Below are 16,167 nucleotides of genomic sequence, written 5' to 3'. Positions count from 1 at the left end.
TAGAGTGGCAGCTCCTTGAGGGCAAGTGCTGACCGCCAAGGGTTTCCCATGCATTATTTCACTGACCTGCCGGTTCAATGGTTGAGGGCTAGTCCGCATGGATTCCTAGCTAGCCCCTTCCCCTCCCTCCTTCATGCTGTTCTTCATCTGGGGCTCTGGGCAGTGGCAGGGGGCTTCCTCAGCACCAAGCTATAACTTGGATGGGGGGGGTTCTGTTTTAGAGGGAGTGGGCAAGGAAGAAAGAATACTGGCCTTGAAGGCAGGAGAGAGCTGGGTTCCAATTCTACCTGCGGTCATGACTAGCTGTGTGACCTTGCACAAGGGAGGCCACTTCTCTGACCCTGGAGAAGACGCCGGCAATGATTAGGGTTGATGAAAGGATGTGATGCCATAGAGATGGCAGCTTCAATTCTCCTTTGCACGTTCCCTGGTCTCAGGATCATTGATTTAGCCAAAGGGAATCCACAGCCATCAGGTCCAACCTCCTCACTTTACAGATGAGGAAACTGAGGCTGAGAGAAGCTAGGCGACTTTCTTGGGGACCCTCAGTGGGTGTCCACACCAGGACTTGAACTCAGAGCTCCCAAGACAAGCATTCTGTCCACTTGACACCTCACTAACTGCCTCCAAGTGTGACCTTTTCTCCTACAGCATGCCTGAGCCTCCCACGATGGGGAGACTGGACCTAAAATGTCCCCAAATGAGGGAAGTCCTCACCCCTTGCGACCCTGCACCCCGTAGTCTGGAATGCTGAGGAGTCCGTCCAGGCTGCAGCCAGGGCCCCTGGCCGGTGTGTGCCCAGAGGCGGGCTGCTCTCCCCCTCCACAGCTCAGGGATCCTCCTGGGACAATGAGCTCCTTTCCTGCGGGACTCCAGGCTGATGTGCCAGCGGCCGTGGCTTCTGCAGTGGGCAGGGGGCTGGCCCTTCACCCCAGGCTTCAAGCCCTCTGTTTGCTCTTCTCCCCTTCCACCTCTTTATTTGCTGCAAAATCGTCCTGAGACTGGTGGTCACCTACCTAGCCAGGGAGACATTGCCATCAACATGGCCAAGCGCTGCCCCATGGCCAGGGAGTTCCAGAAGAGGAAGGCCTTCCCCAGACGCCCTTGGCAGAAGGAGCCGGAGGGAGCACCGACCCTGGAACCCTTTGGGCCGGGACCAAGAGCCTGCCCTCTCTGGGCTTCCCCTGCCATGTGTCCCCAAGGAGGGGACCTTAGAGCCTCCATCCCTATAAATCCAGACTCCCTGCTCCCTTGGGCCCTTGTTGGTGATCTCCAAGGACCAAGATGATGAGGAGCTTTTTGAGGGCCAGAATTCATTCATGATGGCTTCTTCTCTCTGGCACATAGCCCAGCGCAGTGAACACAGTAGGCACTTCATCAATGGTATTGTTAAGATTAAAAATGATAAAGACTGATATAATAGAAATTAGTATTTTAATTAAAGCCATGCTGATAGAGACAAATCATTAGGCCACACGCCTGTAAGTATTTAAACTGCCGCTTCTGCCATTTTTACCTTTCGCATCTCCCGCACCAGGTAGCTAAAAAGAGACGCCCCTCCTCCCTCCAGGAGTCTTATCTCCTCTCTTACATCATCACGCTTCCTCTCTGCCTCCATTTTTACAAGAGGAATCATGGGAAATGTAGTTTCATAGTCCCCACGTGTCCATAGGGAGTCTGCTGGACACTTCCCAATAGCACTTCCCGGAATTTAAAACAAACAGTATTCCACGGTCCCAGCAAATAGGGAACATCAGACTCAGCTCTGAGTGCTAAAGGGCACAGGGGGCCGGGCAGAGGCAGATTGAGATCTGATGTGAGGAAGACCCCCTCACAATGAAGCTGCCTCCCCGTGGGGTCTCAGGAGAAAGTGGACAACGGCCTACATGTCAGAGATGCTCCGGTGGGAGTCCTTTCCTAAGACACGGGTTGGACCAGATGGCCCCTGTGGTCCCTTCCAGCTTCTGAGTTCTCCGATTCCGTGGTTCCAAAGGGCCCTTCCAGTTTTCACAGTCTATAATCCTTTGATCTCGAAGGCCCCCTTCCAACTCTCTGATCTGAAGTTAGCTGGGCCGGCCTGCTGCTCCTTGGCAGCCCAGGATGGGATGAGGGTCAAGAGCCTTAGGAAGGTCTCTCACAGCTCGGCGTTCCTACTTTCCATGATTAGACACTTGCTAATAGAACAAAGTTGGAGCCCTTGCTTCCTGAGCCAAGATGACTTGCCAACGTGTGGTAATTGGGGATGGAGGGGAATAAGGGGGGCAGCTCAGCAAAGACTCATTTCTCGCACCCTGGCAGGACAGCCTCCTGGAGCCTAGCACATCCTGGGTTCTCATTAGAAAGATTAATGAGTCCCTGACTCCAGGGGATGGCCGTGTCAGCTCGGAGCCTCCCACCTCGGGTTTCAGACTCAGCAAGGTGGCCGCTCGGCTCTTGGGAGGGGGCCGTGCCCGCCCCTCATTACCAAAGGGAACAAAGGGCAGGGTTTGGGTCTGGGACGCCACTGGAGCTGGGCCACTTGCCGAGGACCCAGCCAGCCTGTGAGTGCCTGTTTAGCTCTTAATGACCTGGCACGCCGAGGAAGCCAGCACAGCTCGTTAAGCTGGTGATGGGGCTTAGCAGACCAGCGGGTGGCCAGGCTGTGCTGCTTGGGACTTGGGGGCTTGGGCTCAGCGTTCGTATCTAGTGAGACGTCGGGCACGGGCTTCGTTGGCGATGCCCGGAGGGCCCAGCAGTGTGGGCAGCTACTTTACACAGAGCTGAGGGTCTCCCTTTCTAAGGAAGACTGTGGGCATTCCAGGGAAGGCCAGGAAGGAAGGAGCTGGCTGACAATTCTCTCTTGGGGGCATGATTATCCCTGGCCATGCAGTGGCACGTGAGAAGGAAGTCCTTCCTCGGGCATACCCTGCCGTGCCCGTCCTGCCTCAGGCACAGCCTGCCGTGTCTGCCCTGCTTTCCCCAGCTTGCCAGGGACTCTGGAATCACCTTCCCTCTACTCTATCTCCCTCTTGTCCGTGGAGCCACTGACATGCTGTCTCTCGAATTAAAATGTGTCTTCCTTGAGGGCTGGGACTGGTTTTTGCCCTTTTTTCCTCCATCCAGCACAAGCCAGTGCCTCCTGCAGACTGAGTGATAAATGTTGCTGGCTGGCCCTGCACCTTCCCATGAAACCCTTGAGATAAGATCTGCTTCTTGTCCACGTGGGTCCTGCCAGAACCTTACACACAGTAGCTGCTTACCGCAGGCGCAGGCGTCCACCCTGGGCCCACTTTGGCCCCCCATCACATTTCTGTCCTCCAGTGGCCTGTGAAAGTCTGTCCAGATTCATCGAAGGCCCGATGGGTTGCTACCGTTTTTAATTTCTGCTTTAGAAACCTCTTTAAGCTGATGGGCCCAGATGACACCGAGTACATGTGCTCAGCCCGAGACGCCTGTCAAGGGGTGAGTCCCCCAGCTCGTCCCTCCTGCTCCCCCAGGCTCCGGCGGCTCCAGCTCCTTGCTCCTTTGGGAATGGTGAGGGCAGAAGGAGCCATGTCAGCCCTCTCATCTCTCAGCCTAGAAAACCCTGTTTAAAACAAGGCAGAGCCACTAGGCAACACCTTGGAATCGTTGCAATTTAATCTCAAGTCTCCAGTCCTGAGACTGTGCTGTCACCAGAACCCTCTGCCATTGTTCTTTCTACCTGAAAATGGGGATCCCAAGGAAGCCATCCCAATACAAGTCTCAGCCTTTCTCAGCCCTTCTCCACCTGGCCCCAGGAGAGCCTTGAAGGACCAAACTGGCCATCTTGCTGCTCTTCCCACATCTCACTCCCTCTGCTTGCTCCATGCCTTTTCAAGGCACACCTGAAGCCCGCACCCTCCTCTCCTCTGCCTCTTAGAACCCCTCATTTCCCTCAATGCTGCACTCCAGAGCCCCCTTCTATGTGAAACCCTCGCTCACAGGCTCATTTAGGGCCCACCATTGGTCCCAGGAAATCTGCCTTAGTCTTCTGTCTCGGGATCCTCCCTCCTTCACGATTACGCTACCTGTCCAGCCTTCTGGCTCCTTCTCTGGCAGAGGAGATCTCGTCTGTGATTGCCTCCAGGTATTCAGCACAAAGTGGGGTCCAGGCCAGGGAGCAAGGCCCACCAATGGATCTCTCCATCAGCCACATCAAGGAGGAAAGTGGGAACCCCAAGCATCAGATAACAGAGCGGGAATAGGCTCCCCCAGGTCTTTGTCCCCAAACCAGACAAAGGAGGGAACAAAATATCTGAGCTGGTTCAGAATCCAAGGGATGGAGCCACCCAGGAGGGAGTAGGCAGAGAGCAGGGTCCAGATGGGAGCCATAGAGGAGGGATGAGGGGCAGCCCAAGAAAGTTCTGATGCTAAGGACAGATGTCAGCCATCCTCTGCCCGACCCATCTCTGGGGTGGGCATCTCCAAAGTCACAGGACCCCAAGACTCAGGGCTAGAAGGAGCCTTAGAGATCATCTAGGCCGACCCCCTCATTTTAGACGAGGAAACCCTGACCCACTGACCAGAGGGATGGAGGGATCTGTCCAAGCTCGCATAGGCAGGAAACCTTAGAGCTAGGATTCAAACATCGAAGCTGCCGTGCTCTCTCAGGTTCACTTTAGAGCTCCTCTGGTGCTCGGCGTCGTTGCTTGTAGAAAACAAGTAGGTGCAGGGATAGGACACGACCGATAGCCAAAGAGAGAGGTACGCTCGGACCCGACGGGAGCCCATGGAAAAGCCTTCCTTGATTCCCCAGGAGCCAGGGGCCTCCCTGCGGCATCTCTCAAAACCTTTGCACTCTGCCTTGAATTCCTATTATTTGTGAGCCTTTCCTGATAGAATGTGAGGTCCTTGAAGGCAGGCACGGGTTCGCCGTAGTCGTATCCCCACTGCCTGGCACCCAGCAGGTTTCCCCGACATCTCGTCCCTAAGCTGCAGCCCGGGGGGGCCGGAGCTGTCTCAGACACGTCTGTATTTCCCCCAGCCTGGAGCACGGCTCAGCCGAGGAAGGGCCCCGCCGAAGTGAAGGCAAATGACTTCAGCTGAAATGATTTGGCAGCAATTTGAAGGGCTGCCGCGTGGAAGGGGCCCTTGGCTCCATCTCCCCAAAAGGCAGCGGGACGGGATGCCTTGGCAGGCAGAGGGAGGCCTGCTGAGAGCTCTGGGTGACCCCCTGATGGCTTGTGGTCGCTGAGCAATAACAAGAGAGCGTTAAAGTTTACAGGCCCCTTACCCATGTTAGCTCACGTGGCCCTCCTGGGAGGTCAGGGCTGTTATCATCCCCCACTTTACAGATGAGGAACCTGAGGCCGACAGAGATGAAGTGACTTGCTCAGGGTCACACAGCAGTGAGGATCTGAGGCAGAACACTCGGGGGTTCCAGGGGCCAAGTCCCAAGCTCCATGCCCCGTGGCACCCTCTGGCTGCCAGAAGCATGTTCTGTGCTTCCATGGAGCTGTCAAAGGGCAGAATTAGGATGGGAAAAAAAGAGAATGCTGGGAATTACAGCAGCCCTGAAGCTTGTGCTCAGCAGAGGTCCCGGATGGGCACCTCCCAAGGCTTGGGAGTGTGTGGGCAGCTTCGAGCCTCTGAGATGCTGTGCTTTTGGGAGGGGTGTGCCTAGGGAAGAGAAAGCCCAGCATTTCCAACCCCGGTAACTTCGCTTGGCCGGGAGGCATCGCAGCCCAGGCAGGAGACCCTCAGACTCAGGGGTGGGTCCTAAGCATCACGAAAAGGGGAAAACAGCCTCTTGTGGCCTTTCGACAGAAAAGCGTGGCTATTCAGAGGCAGGAAGTAAGAGCAGGTTCCCCTGGCACGCCTCCGCTCTCTCCAGGGCAAGGAGAGAGCTGGCCCCAGTGAGCTGGGCACTGTTTGCTTAAGACTTTGCAGCTTGCCCGCGTTTTCTCAGCTGTTTCTCTTTCCTCTGGCCCGTCCCTGGCAGGAGAACAGGGCTCCGTCTGTTCCACCTTCCTCCCTGGACCCCCAGGCGACGGCTCTCCGGCCCACACCTTGTTCCCAAAGAGTGAAGCGGCAGACGCCAACACAGGGCCGGGCCGGGAGGGACCGGCTTTGGACACGATGTGAGGGACGAGCAGGAGGATGGGGATGGGGATGGGGCAGGAGGGAAGAGGGTGTGCTCACACTTCAAAAGCCAGGAAGAAAAAACTCTGAAATGTTTACGAGATCATCAGGATGAACGGGCCGTCCGAAGGGAGCCAGCCTAGGGACCAGGGAGGTCTTCCCATCGGGGTGATCAATGAAGGAATAAGGAGGGCAGAGGAAGGGACATTCGGGAACTTCTGAGGGAAAGAGATGGTATCCTGATCTTGGTACCTTCCTGGCCTCGCCTCCCTGGGACCTGGGCACATCTTAGGCAACCTTTTCCTGGAAGAAGCCGGAGAGAGTGCCAGGGAGAGGAAGGGGCAGCACTGAGTAAAGGGCATCCCCACTAGGGTGGCCAGTTGGCATTCGGAGCTTCTCAACATGTCCAAAACCAAACTCATTCTCCTTCAGGTTAAATCCATTCCTCTCATAACGTCTTCCCTGTCAAGGGCCCAGTCTCAAAGGCATCCCTGGGTCTTCCTTCTGTCTCTCACTGCACATATCCAACTAGGCACTACGTCCTGGTGATTCTAACTCTGTACCATCTCTGAAATCCCCACCCCATCTCTCCACTCGCCTGGCTACCTAGTTAAGAGCCTCATCACGGCTTGCCATTGGTCTCCAAGAATCATCCATTCTCTTCTATCTCCAATCTGCTCTCCAGACTGCCATCAAACTGATTTTCCTAACGTGCTGCCCAGTCACCACCCTACCAAAAAAACTTCAATAGCTCCCTATGGCCTCCAGGGCCTTGCAACCCGACCCCTTCTTACCTTTCCAGTTCTTCATACATCTCACTATCCTCCACACCCTCTATGACCTGGTAACACTGGCCTTATTACTGATCCTCTCACCCAAGGCTCCATCTCCCGACTCTGTGACTTTGCCCGCTGTGCCCCAGTGGGATGCTCTCTCTCCTTAACTTGGCTTTCTCTGGCTTCCACGGCTCCCTTCAAGACTTCCTGAGAGACTCAAATCCCACAGGACACCTTTTCCAGTGCCCTCTGCGGCTAGTATCTTCCTATGTGCCTTGCATGTATCATGTAAGGACATGGCTGTTGGCATGTTGTTTTCCTTCACTAAAAAATGCGCTCTCTGAGGTCAGGAGCCATGGTTTCACCTTTCACTGTATGCTCAGCCCTTAGCACAATGCCTGGCACAAAGGGGCCTACTGGGAAGAGGAAATTATATTTGATCCCAGAGGTAGAAGAGGGTCGCTGGAGTTTATCACTAACTGTATGGGGGAGGGATCCGAATCAGGAGAGAGTTGAGGCATCGAGCCTAAATCAGAGGCTGTGGAAGTAGCCTCGACCAGAAGTGACGAGAACTGAACGAGTGTGACAGGTGTGTAAGCAGAGGGAAGGGGGTGTGATGAATGAGGTTGGCTATGGGTATGCAGGCTGAGGAAGAATGAGGAGTTAGTGGTGGCACCTCCACGGTGAGCCTTGGTGACCAGAAAGACAATGATGTCATCCACAGTGAGAGGAAAGTTTGGACGCTGAGGGTTTGGGGGAATGGCTATTCTAGATCTTGAGTTCTTCGGGGACGCATTGAGTTTCAGATGTTTCCAAGACATCCAGCTTGCAATTTATGATATAGAACTGGAGCTCAGAAGGGAAAGCAGGGTTGGATGCATAATCGGGGGCGGGGGGGGGTGTCACAGGCACAGAGAAGACCACCAAACCAATGGCAGCTGGGGAAAGCAGCACGCAGAGAGAGAAGAGATGGGCTCCTAGATCAAAGTCTAGGAGAATAGCAACAATCAGTTGCTCCAGAAAAGTCAAGAAAGATTAAGATTAGAAAAGTGGATGTAATGGGGGCAAAGTAGCAGAAAAGGAACAGTCACACAAGCAGGAGAGGAACCCAGAGGAAGCACCACCATGAAAGAGGAGGAGAGATTCCAGTCAACAATCAGTTGCTGCAGAAAAGTCAAGAAAGATGAAGATTAGAAAAGGCCATTAGACTTGGCAAAAGAAATCACTGGGAGACAACTAAGTGGCTCAGTGGACAAAAAGCCAAGCCTTGAGATGGGAGGCCCTGGGTTCAAATCTGGCCTCTGACATTTCCTAGCTAGGTGATCCTGGGCAAGTTAACTCCCATTGCTTAGTCCTTACCTCTCTTCTGCCTTGGAACCAATACACAGTAGGTAACAGAATCTAGGGTTGTTTTTTTTTAAAGAAGTCAGTAATAATTTTGGAGTCATTTCAGCTGAGTAATGAGGTTGGAGACCTCAGAAGACAGTGAGAATTGTAGGCACTGGATATAAATGATTTTTCAAGGAATTTAGCTGAGAAGATGAGGAGAAATATAAGATGGCAGCTAACAGGATGATGTTAGCTAGTGAGGATTTTCTAAGAGTAGGGAGGACTTGGCTCTCTTTGTAAGTAACACAGACAGTAGAAAAGGAGAGAGAGACAGACAGAGACAGAAAGAGACAACTGGGCAGAAGGTATGGGATCCAGGAAATATGTATAGGAATTGGCCATGAGAAAGCCATCAGAATCTGGAGTAGAAGAGGAGATAATGAGGATGGTGTCAAGGGCTTTGAGATGAGAAGAGATAAAGGAGCTTATGGTGAACATCCTTGATTTTTGCATGAAATAAGAGACAAAATTCTTAACTGATAAGGTAGGAAGGAAGACCAGGGTGGGAGATTTGAGGAGATAATATGGTGAGTGGGATAAAAACTCGATGCCAAAGAAGTGCTGCCTTACTACAGTGAGGGCCCAGATGAGATTGAGTAACAAAGTTCTAGCTGCCTTGTGCAGTCGTGAGCTCCTCATTTCTAGAAGTGTTTTCATGAAGACTTGATAGTCACTCGAATTGGTGGACAACTGGGTTCTTTTCATCTCTGGGATTCCAGGATTCTCGGCCTCGAGATGGCCGGAAGACCATTCACTGATTGCAATCTCCATGACAGAGGCTACTGGTGCCTTGTCAAACCTTATGCTTTTATTTTCTCTGCTCAAACAGGTGAACAACAATGGAATCATCTCCTTCCTAAAGGAAGTCTCCCAATTCACACCAGTAGCCTTCCCCATCTCTAAAGACCGTTGTGTGGTGGCTGCTTTCTGGGCTGATGTAGATAACCGCCGTGCTGGAGAGGTCTATTACCGGGAGAGTAAGGAACAGGCCATCCTGCAGAAAGCCACTGAGGATATCTGGCGATACTTCCCAGAGTTCCCCGACTTCTCAGCGAAATGGGTTTTTGTGGCCACCTGGCACCAAGTGACCTTTTTTGGAGGGAGCTCGTTTTCTCCTGTAAGTTTAGCCTTTGGTAAGAGATTGAGGGAAGGAAGTCTAAATATAATCTCAAGGATGACTCTCCTGACTGAACCAAGGGCATCACACTCTAGTGTGGGCCCTGCAGAGCCCTCTCTGCCCCCCTTAACTCTCTGCCTGAAGTTATAGATTCCACAAGAACCCTGCTGACAATTTTCAGAACTACTTTGGATCTACTTCTTTTGGAATCCCACTCTGACCAAAGGATCTCTTGATAGCATTCTTCTCCCTGCTAGCCCAAGAGATCCTGCAAAAAACCATCTTGGTACTTGTTCTTGATAACCTAGCATGATAACCAAGCAGGAGCTCTATCGATGTCCAACCTCCTTGGGCAATTATGAACCATGCTGATAAAGTAGAATAGAATAATTTTCTGGGGATGCACACAGTCTTAAATACCATGAGCTCTTCTGATCAAATAGTAGTCCCATTTTATGTGATATGGAAGATAGCTCTGTTTATTTGCTTTAGCTTAGGGACTCCAACATATCTATGGCCAAAGTCCCTCCTCTTTTCTGGAGATCAGATTCCTTTCTCTTATATAGTGTCCAGAAACAAACCTGGAAGTAAGGAAGTGGGCAGTGGGTACTTCTTCTGAGGGGGCACATGAGAGTTGTCTTCAAGCTTAAGGAGAGTAAGAAGGGTTAGACTGTTCATTTTGGCCCCAGAGAACAGAGCTAGGAGCAATAGAAGGGGATGCTACCAAGAGACAAATTTAGGTTTGATGACAGCAACAATTTCCTAATAATTCAAGCCAACCCAAGAGATGGGCTGCCTCAAAGGGCAGAAGATTCTCCTCACTAGAGGGCTTCAAACTGAAGAGAGATGAGCCCCCACACATGTGTTGTAGAGATGATTATTGTTCAAGTATGGATTCTCCTAGGCACACATAAGAAAGGTTCATGAATTTTATTCAAGAGGATAGGAGAGGCTCTTGTTTAGAACCGATTGGCTCAAGTAGGTGACTTTTAGATACTGCTCTAATAAGTGCAGGTGTCTGAGCTTCCAAGCACATGACACATCAAAAGAAAATGCTCAAGGAGGCTGCTGAAAGCTGGCCCGTGGCACACAGGCACCAACAATAACAGGCAGGGACAGTTTGACAGTGAAAAGAGAAAAAAATTCTATAATGCAAATCTAAGAACCATAAAAGCACAAGCTGGGACCACTTAGGATAGAGGCAAAGAGCTTTTTATCAACTTTATATTGCCCTCCTGAGAGCTTAGCAAAGATTGATATAGATGACAAGACTTTCAGAAAAGGCTAGATTATGTTTAGAGCATCCTGATGCTCCTGAGCAACCATATGCCTCCATCAATATGGTATGTGACACATTTTAGAAAGGTTTCTATCAAAAATGTTTGAATAAATGTTTTTAGTTCTTTAGAGAACTCATACGTATAACACGTGATTCCCTAATGATATCAAATAAATGAGATGTTACTCTAATATATTTAAGGAGCTTCAGATAAACAAACTGTTTGTACTCCATACCCTGGTGACTTGTTCAATTAACTGTTTAGATTAGGAGCTATTTAGACATAAAATGCATTTTTAAAATTACCTTGAGGAAAAAGCACAAGCACAATTTATTATTTTTCTGAGCTAACGTAGATAGCAGCATCCCTAAATAAAAGGGACATTTGCTGATTTTCTGGTCATAACTAGAATTTCACCTTTACTTTCTCCACGTATATTAATACATGAGAATCTCATATGCCTCTATCTCCAGAGACAGTGAGCGAGACTAAAAACCATACATATATCTGGAATAGAGTTTCCATCATGGCAGCTCACCTCTTGTACCTATTCTGCCCTCCCCTTGTCCAATTCCATTTCCTTCCTAGACTCTTAAAGAGGTCCAGATGAATAGGACATCTGAGTGGGCAGAAATCTGATATTTGAGGTACACCCCTATGACTAACAGAAGTCACAGCAATGACTGCTAAACCTTTCGTTACATGATCTAGATTTGAATGCCCTCCCCATCGATCCCCTATAGGCTAATAGCATATTCCAATTTTACCACCAGTCAAATCATCATTATGGAATCACAGGGTCTTTTCTCCACCTACCTCTTTGTCTAATTCCATGCCCTCACTTTATCCGGCCACCAGTTTCCACCCCCCACCCCAACACCCCTGCAGGTCCTTCTCATTCCTCTTGCCCCTACTCTTCTCCTTTTCTCCTCCTGCTGTTAGGCCAGCATATTACTAGAGTCAAAATATCTGATCTCTGGAGCTTCCTTTCTGTGTCATGTTGGGCAAGTAATTTAAGCTTTCTGGCCATAAGTTTTCTCATTTGGAAAGGGAATTGGACTCACCATTGCTTGGCTATGTGACCTTGAAGACGTCACTCTGTGGACCTCAGTTTCTCATCTGGGAAGGAAGGGGTTTGCTCTGGATGGCTTCCGAAGTCCCTTCTAGCTGTTATTTTCTACTATCTACATTCTAGGTTCTGCCCCATCTCTAATATTCCATGTCATTTGTATTAAAGGACATCCTAGTTCTGACATTCAGTTTTCTGTGTTCTAAGGGTCCTCCCAGCTCCAATTTTCCATGTTCTGTGTTCTAAGGTCCTACCTAGTTCTGACACTCCATGCTTTCTGTTCCAAAGATCCTTATGACTTTGGCATTCCATGTTTTATGCTCCCAGATGTCCCCCACTCCCACCTTTAAAGTTCTGTGGTTCTATGATTCTTTCCCCTATAGGTGAACACTTTCCAGATTGTCCTCATCACAGATGGCAAATTGTCTTTTACCATATTCAACTATGAGTCCATCTCATGGACCACAGGCATGCATGCCAGCAGTGGGGGCGACTTGGCAGGACTAGGAGGCATTGCCGCACAGGTAGGACATTCCTAGAAACTTCTCTCTGTAGTTTTGTCTTTTTTATTTTTAATGTTGTGAGCTTGTTTCTCTGGAGATGTGTGAAGGGCCAGGTTCTTTTTTTTTTTTCCTTTAAGGCACTGAACTTTCCTCCCTCCCTCCCTCCTTCCTTCCCTCCTTGGTGCTGGGAAGTTTGGCTGGGGTGTATTCTTTACATTGGCCCATGCTGCCGAGTTCCTTCCTCACACATCTCATGGCCAGCCTGGCTCTCCTACCCCCACCCCCAGGCTCAGGATTCAAGAGCAGAAAATTCACAGAGAAGAAATTCTCCCTCTTATTTTTGTTCCCTTTCTTAATGGTGCCCAGAAGGATGCGTGTGTTTGCCACCAGCTGAGCTGTTCCTGGCACTTTGCCCAGGCCATTTCAAGAGTCTCCAGCAAGCAGGAAATCACAGGTGTTAAGGAAGTGGGTGCAAGTGAGATTCCAGACTCCAAAAGGGTTGATGGGAATGTTTGTCCATAGAATCCAGATTCTGGGCCTGCCTGGATGCCTGTAGAATTAGAAGTGCTTACAGAAGGCTGTGGAGGGCTGCCACAGCCAGGGAGCCTCCTTTCGCTCCTTCCCCAAAGTCCGGTCTCACAAAGGAAGCTCTAGAAGCAAAAGAGATGAGGGAGCAGATCCAGGAATGTTCCAAATAGCCATTTATGGCCTGGGTGACTGTGGGCAAGTCACTTTCCTCTCCAAGCCTCAGTTTCCATACCTGGAATGATAGGGTTAGACTGGACGGCTGCTGAGGTCCTTTCCAGCTCTAGGGCTAGGATACTGTCTATGCCTTTGGACAAATCACTTAATCTCCTTGGGTCTTGGATCCCTTCTCTGTTAAAGGAGGGGACAGGACTAGACAGCCTCTGAGACTCCTTCCAACTTTATTTTTTTAAACCCTTAACTTCTGTGTATTGGCTCCAAGGCAGAAGAGTGGTAAGGGTGGGCCATGGGGGTCAAGTGACTTGCCCAGGGTCACACAGCTGGGAAGTGTCTGAGGCCAGCTTTGAACCTGGGACCTCCCATCTCTAGGCCTGGCTCTCCATCCACTGAGCTACCCAGCTGTCCCCTCCTTCCAACTTTAAACCACTTACCCAATGATCCCATGAACAATCTCAGACACTAAAACAGAGAGACCATTCACAGCCCAGTTATCAGTCAAAATGAAGAGTTTCAGGTCAATCACAGATAGATGATGAGCCTGGAAAAATGCCTGAGATCCAGGGAGTATCTGGCTTCTCCCAAGTGCTCCCACATGTTCCCATCCATCATTATTCCATTCCCACCCCATCCACGACGACAGTCATTACTTGACAGCAGAGTCAGACCAACCACTAGAACCAACAATTCCAGTTTCCATTTTTCTCCAAATGGCTGCCCGGGTAGGTCACTTCTAGACTATATTAAGCCTCTGTTCAGCTACCAAGAAGTTCTTAGAGAGTATATTAGTATAAGCCACCGTCCCTTCCTGGGAAGATGAAATGGGTGTACTTGGCAAGGAAACTTCCAATCCAAAGCAGCAGAAAAACACCGAATGTCTGGGTAAATGATAAGGGCGAGATTGAGGCTAGTCAAAGAACGGCAGCCATGCGGGGCAGAGGGCTCGACAATGAACCACTCCAAGCCTCAGTTTCCTTATCTGCAAACTAGGGAGAATTATAGCACCTACCTCACAGGGTGGATGTGAGAAGCAAATGAGACCCCCCCCCCCCCCACACACACACACACACACACACACACGATTGCTGGCTATCATTATTTTTACCATGGAAACGTTGCTGGAAAAGGCAGATTTTCAGCTAGACTTTGAAAGATGGGTGGAATCTGAATGAGTGAGAACAGGAAAGGCCAACATGAACAGAGACAGAGGAGGGAAAGCAAACAGGCATGCTATCTTGAGTAGGGAAACTGAACTTGGTCTTTTAGGCAATGGCGATCCCAATGGCCCATTCCTGAGCCAGGCAGAGCCTCTTCCTATTCCCTTTTTGTCTTTCCCTCCAGGGACAGAGGGTAGTTGGAACCAAAACCCTGCCTTCATAGGAACCTAGATTTAGAGCTGAAATGACCTTAGAGGTCACTGAATCCAAACCCTTTTGTTGTGCAGATAAGGAAGGTTAATTCTGTGCCTCGAGTCCTAGCGTTCCAATGTGGCAGAATTCAAATCCAGGCCTTCCTGATTCCATGGCCAGCCCTATGCCCAATGGGCCAGGCTGCTGGCCTTACCTCCTGGGTCTGGGATTCTGACTTGCTGGTCTCCTCTTCCCAGGCAGGGTTCAATGCTGGCGATGGAAAACGTTACTTCAACATCCCTGGGTCCCGCACCGATGACATCGTCAACGTGGAGATGACGACAAATGTGGGTATCCCCGGGCGATGGGTGTTCAGAATCGATGATGCCCAGGTGCAAGTGGGGGGCTGCAGCAACACAAGTAAGAGGACAGTCGCTAGGCGTCTTCCCTTTGGGGCGGGGGGCGGGAGGAGGGCAGCAAGGTGCCTGGGTTTCCTCTTTTTGTCCCTGTGTTGTTCTACACATCTAGGGCTGGGGTCCTGCTGGGGGATGGATGAGAGAAAGACTCTGGAGCTCAAGGAGGGAGGGAGGGAGAGAGAGAGAAAAGAAAAGGCTTGCCTGCCACTTGAGGCTACATCAAGAGAAGGGTCAAGCTGAGGGAAGAACAGATTTTGCTGAACAGTGTGAGAAAAAGCCATTAGTGAATGACCAGACTTTGAAAAACTAGAATCCCTCCAGTGGGTGCCTTCCGGGTTCAGAATTCATCTGGCCCAGCCCAGCCCCAGCACATCCCAAACTGTTCATATGAAGAATTTCACTGATGAGGAACTCTCTGCTGTTCCCTCCCCTTCTCCACCCCAACCACTACTGGTCCTGGATCTACCTTCTGGGACTAGCACAACAAGGCTAATTCCTCTTCCAAACAGCAGTCCTTCAGCTATTGGGAGTCTGTAACTCTGGCTCCTCGGAACCTTTTCCTGGGGGCTTGGGGAGGTAGAAGGGTGAAAAAAGGGGTTTTATGGGTTCAAGATATTAAAGATGGTCGCCAGAGGATTGAACTATTATCAATCCTCAATTAAGAATAATCTCAAGTCAAAATTGACTTCTATGGAAGTTTATTTACATGAGAGAAGAGAGAGGAAGAAAATAAGAATCTATCCCACTTATTAATCCGGGTAGATCTTAACCCTCAGCCAAGCAAACTTCATTTACAGAGTCTATAAAAGGAAGTGTCTTAATAGAAGTTCAGGAAGATCCAGTCTTTAAACTCACCACGTGGAAGTGTCTCGGTCACGAACCAGCAAAGCTCCCTGAGGTCCCCTTCACCAAACCAGAAGCCGCCTCACTCATTCAACTCCCTCTCTTAAAGGGGTCACGCATTCATCACTTCCAGTGCCTTCCCCTAGCCTGTGTGTCCAATCACAATCGACGCTTTCTCATAGAAAGTGTAGGGGGCGGTGCGTTGATTCTGATTCGTTACTCACTCTAGCACACGTAGGTTACAGACCACCCAAAATGGAGATGTTTTCACCTTTGGTGATTAAATCTAAAGATGGGCAGTGTAGACTTAATCTAATTATCACAGTAGGTGGGGTTGGCTGCAGTGCTGTTCACAGAATCATGGGGCTGGGGGCATCCCAGGGTGTCTCTCTCTTCCCTGAACAGATATCCCTGCTTTCACCTCCCTAAATAATGACCATCCAGATGCCTCTTAAAGTCCTATAATGAAAAGGGACCCAGGACTTAGTGAGGCCATTCTCTCCCCTTAGAGTTCAGCCTCTCCAGTGACTGGCAGAGAAGGGACAGTTCGTGCCAGCCCTCTCTCCTTCAAACCAACAAGAAAAATTCTTAAAAATGGCAAGGCCTAGGAGAAGAGAGTGCTAGGAAAAGAAAGGGGACAAT

At 50.2% G+C, this 16,167-nt stretch overlaps 1 protein-coding gene across 1 annotated transcript in view; it reads left to right on the top strand.

The window, feature by feature from the left end:
• SNED1 (sushi, nidogen and EGF like domains 1) overlaps positions 1-16,167 on the top strand; it is a 77,245-nt gene that overhangs the window by 12,020 nt on the left and 49,058 nt on the right. Inside the window, exons 3-9 of the mRNA XM_044669517.1 lie at positions 3,372-3,441; positions 3,945-4,167; positions 5,942-6,080; positions 6,850-6,925; positions 9,076-9,363; positions 12,096-12,236; positions 14,524-14,686. Coding sequence (XP_044525452.1) covers positions 3,372-3,441; positions 3,945-4,167; positions 5,942-6,080; positions 6,850-6,925; positions 9,076-9,363; positions 12,096-12,236; positions 14,524-14,686 — 1,100 coding nt within the window. The remainder of the gene's footprint in view (positions 1-3,371; positions 3,442-3,944; positions 4,168-5,941; positions 6,081-6,849; positions 6,926-9,075; positions 9,364-12,095; positions 12,237-14,523; positions 14,687-16,167) is intronic.

The sequence above is a fragment of the Gracilinanus agilis genome, chromosome 3, assembly GCF_016433145.1.
Source record: "Gracilinanus agilis isolate LMUSP501 chromosome 3, AgileGrace, whole genome shotgun sequence".
NCBI lineage: Eukaryota > Metazoa > Chordata > Mammalia > Didelphimorphia > Didelphidae > Gracilinanus > Gracilinanus agilis.
Note: the sequence above shows the minus strand (reverse complement) of the source record. Positions and strands in the feature narration are given on the sequence as shown.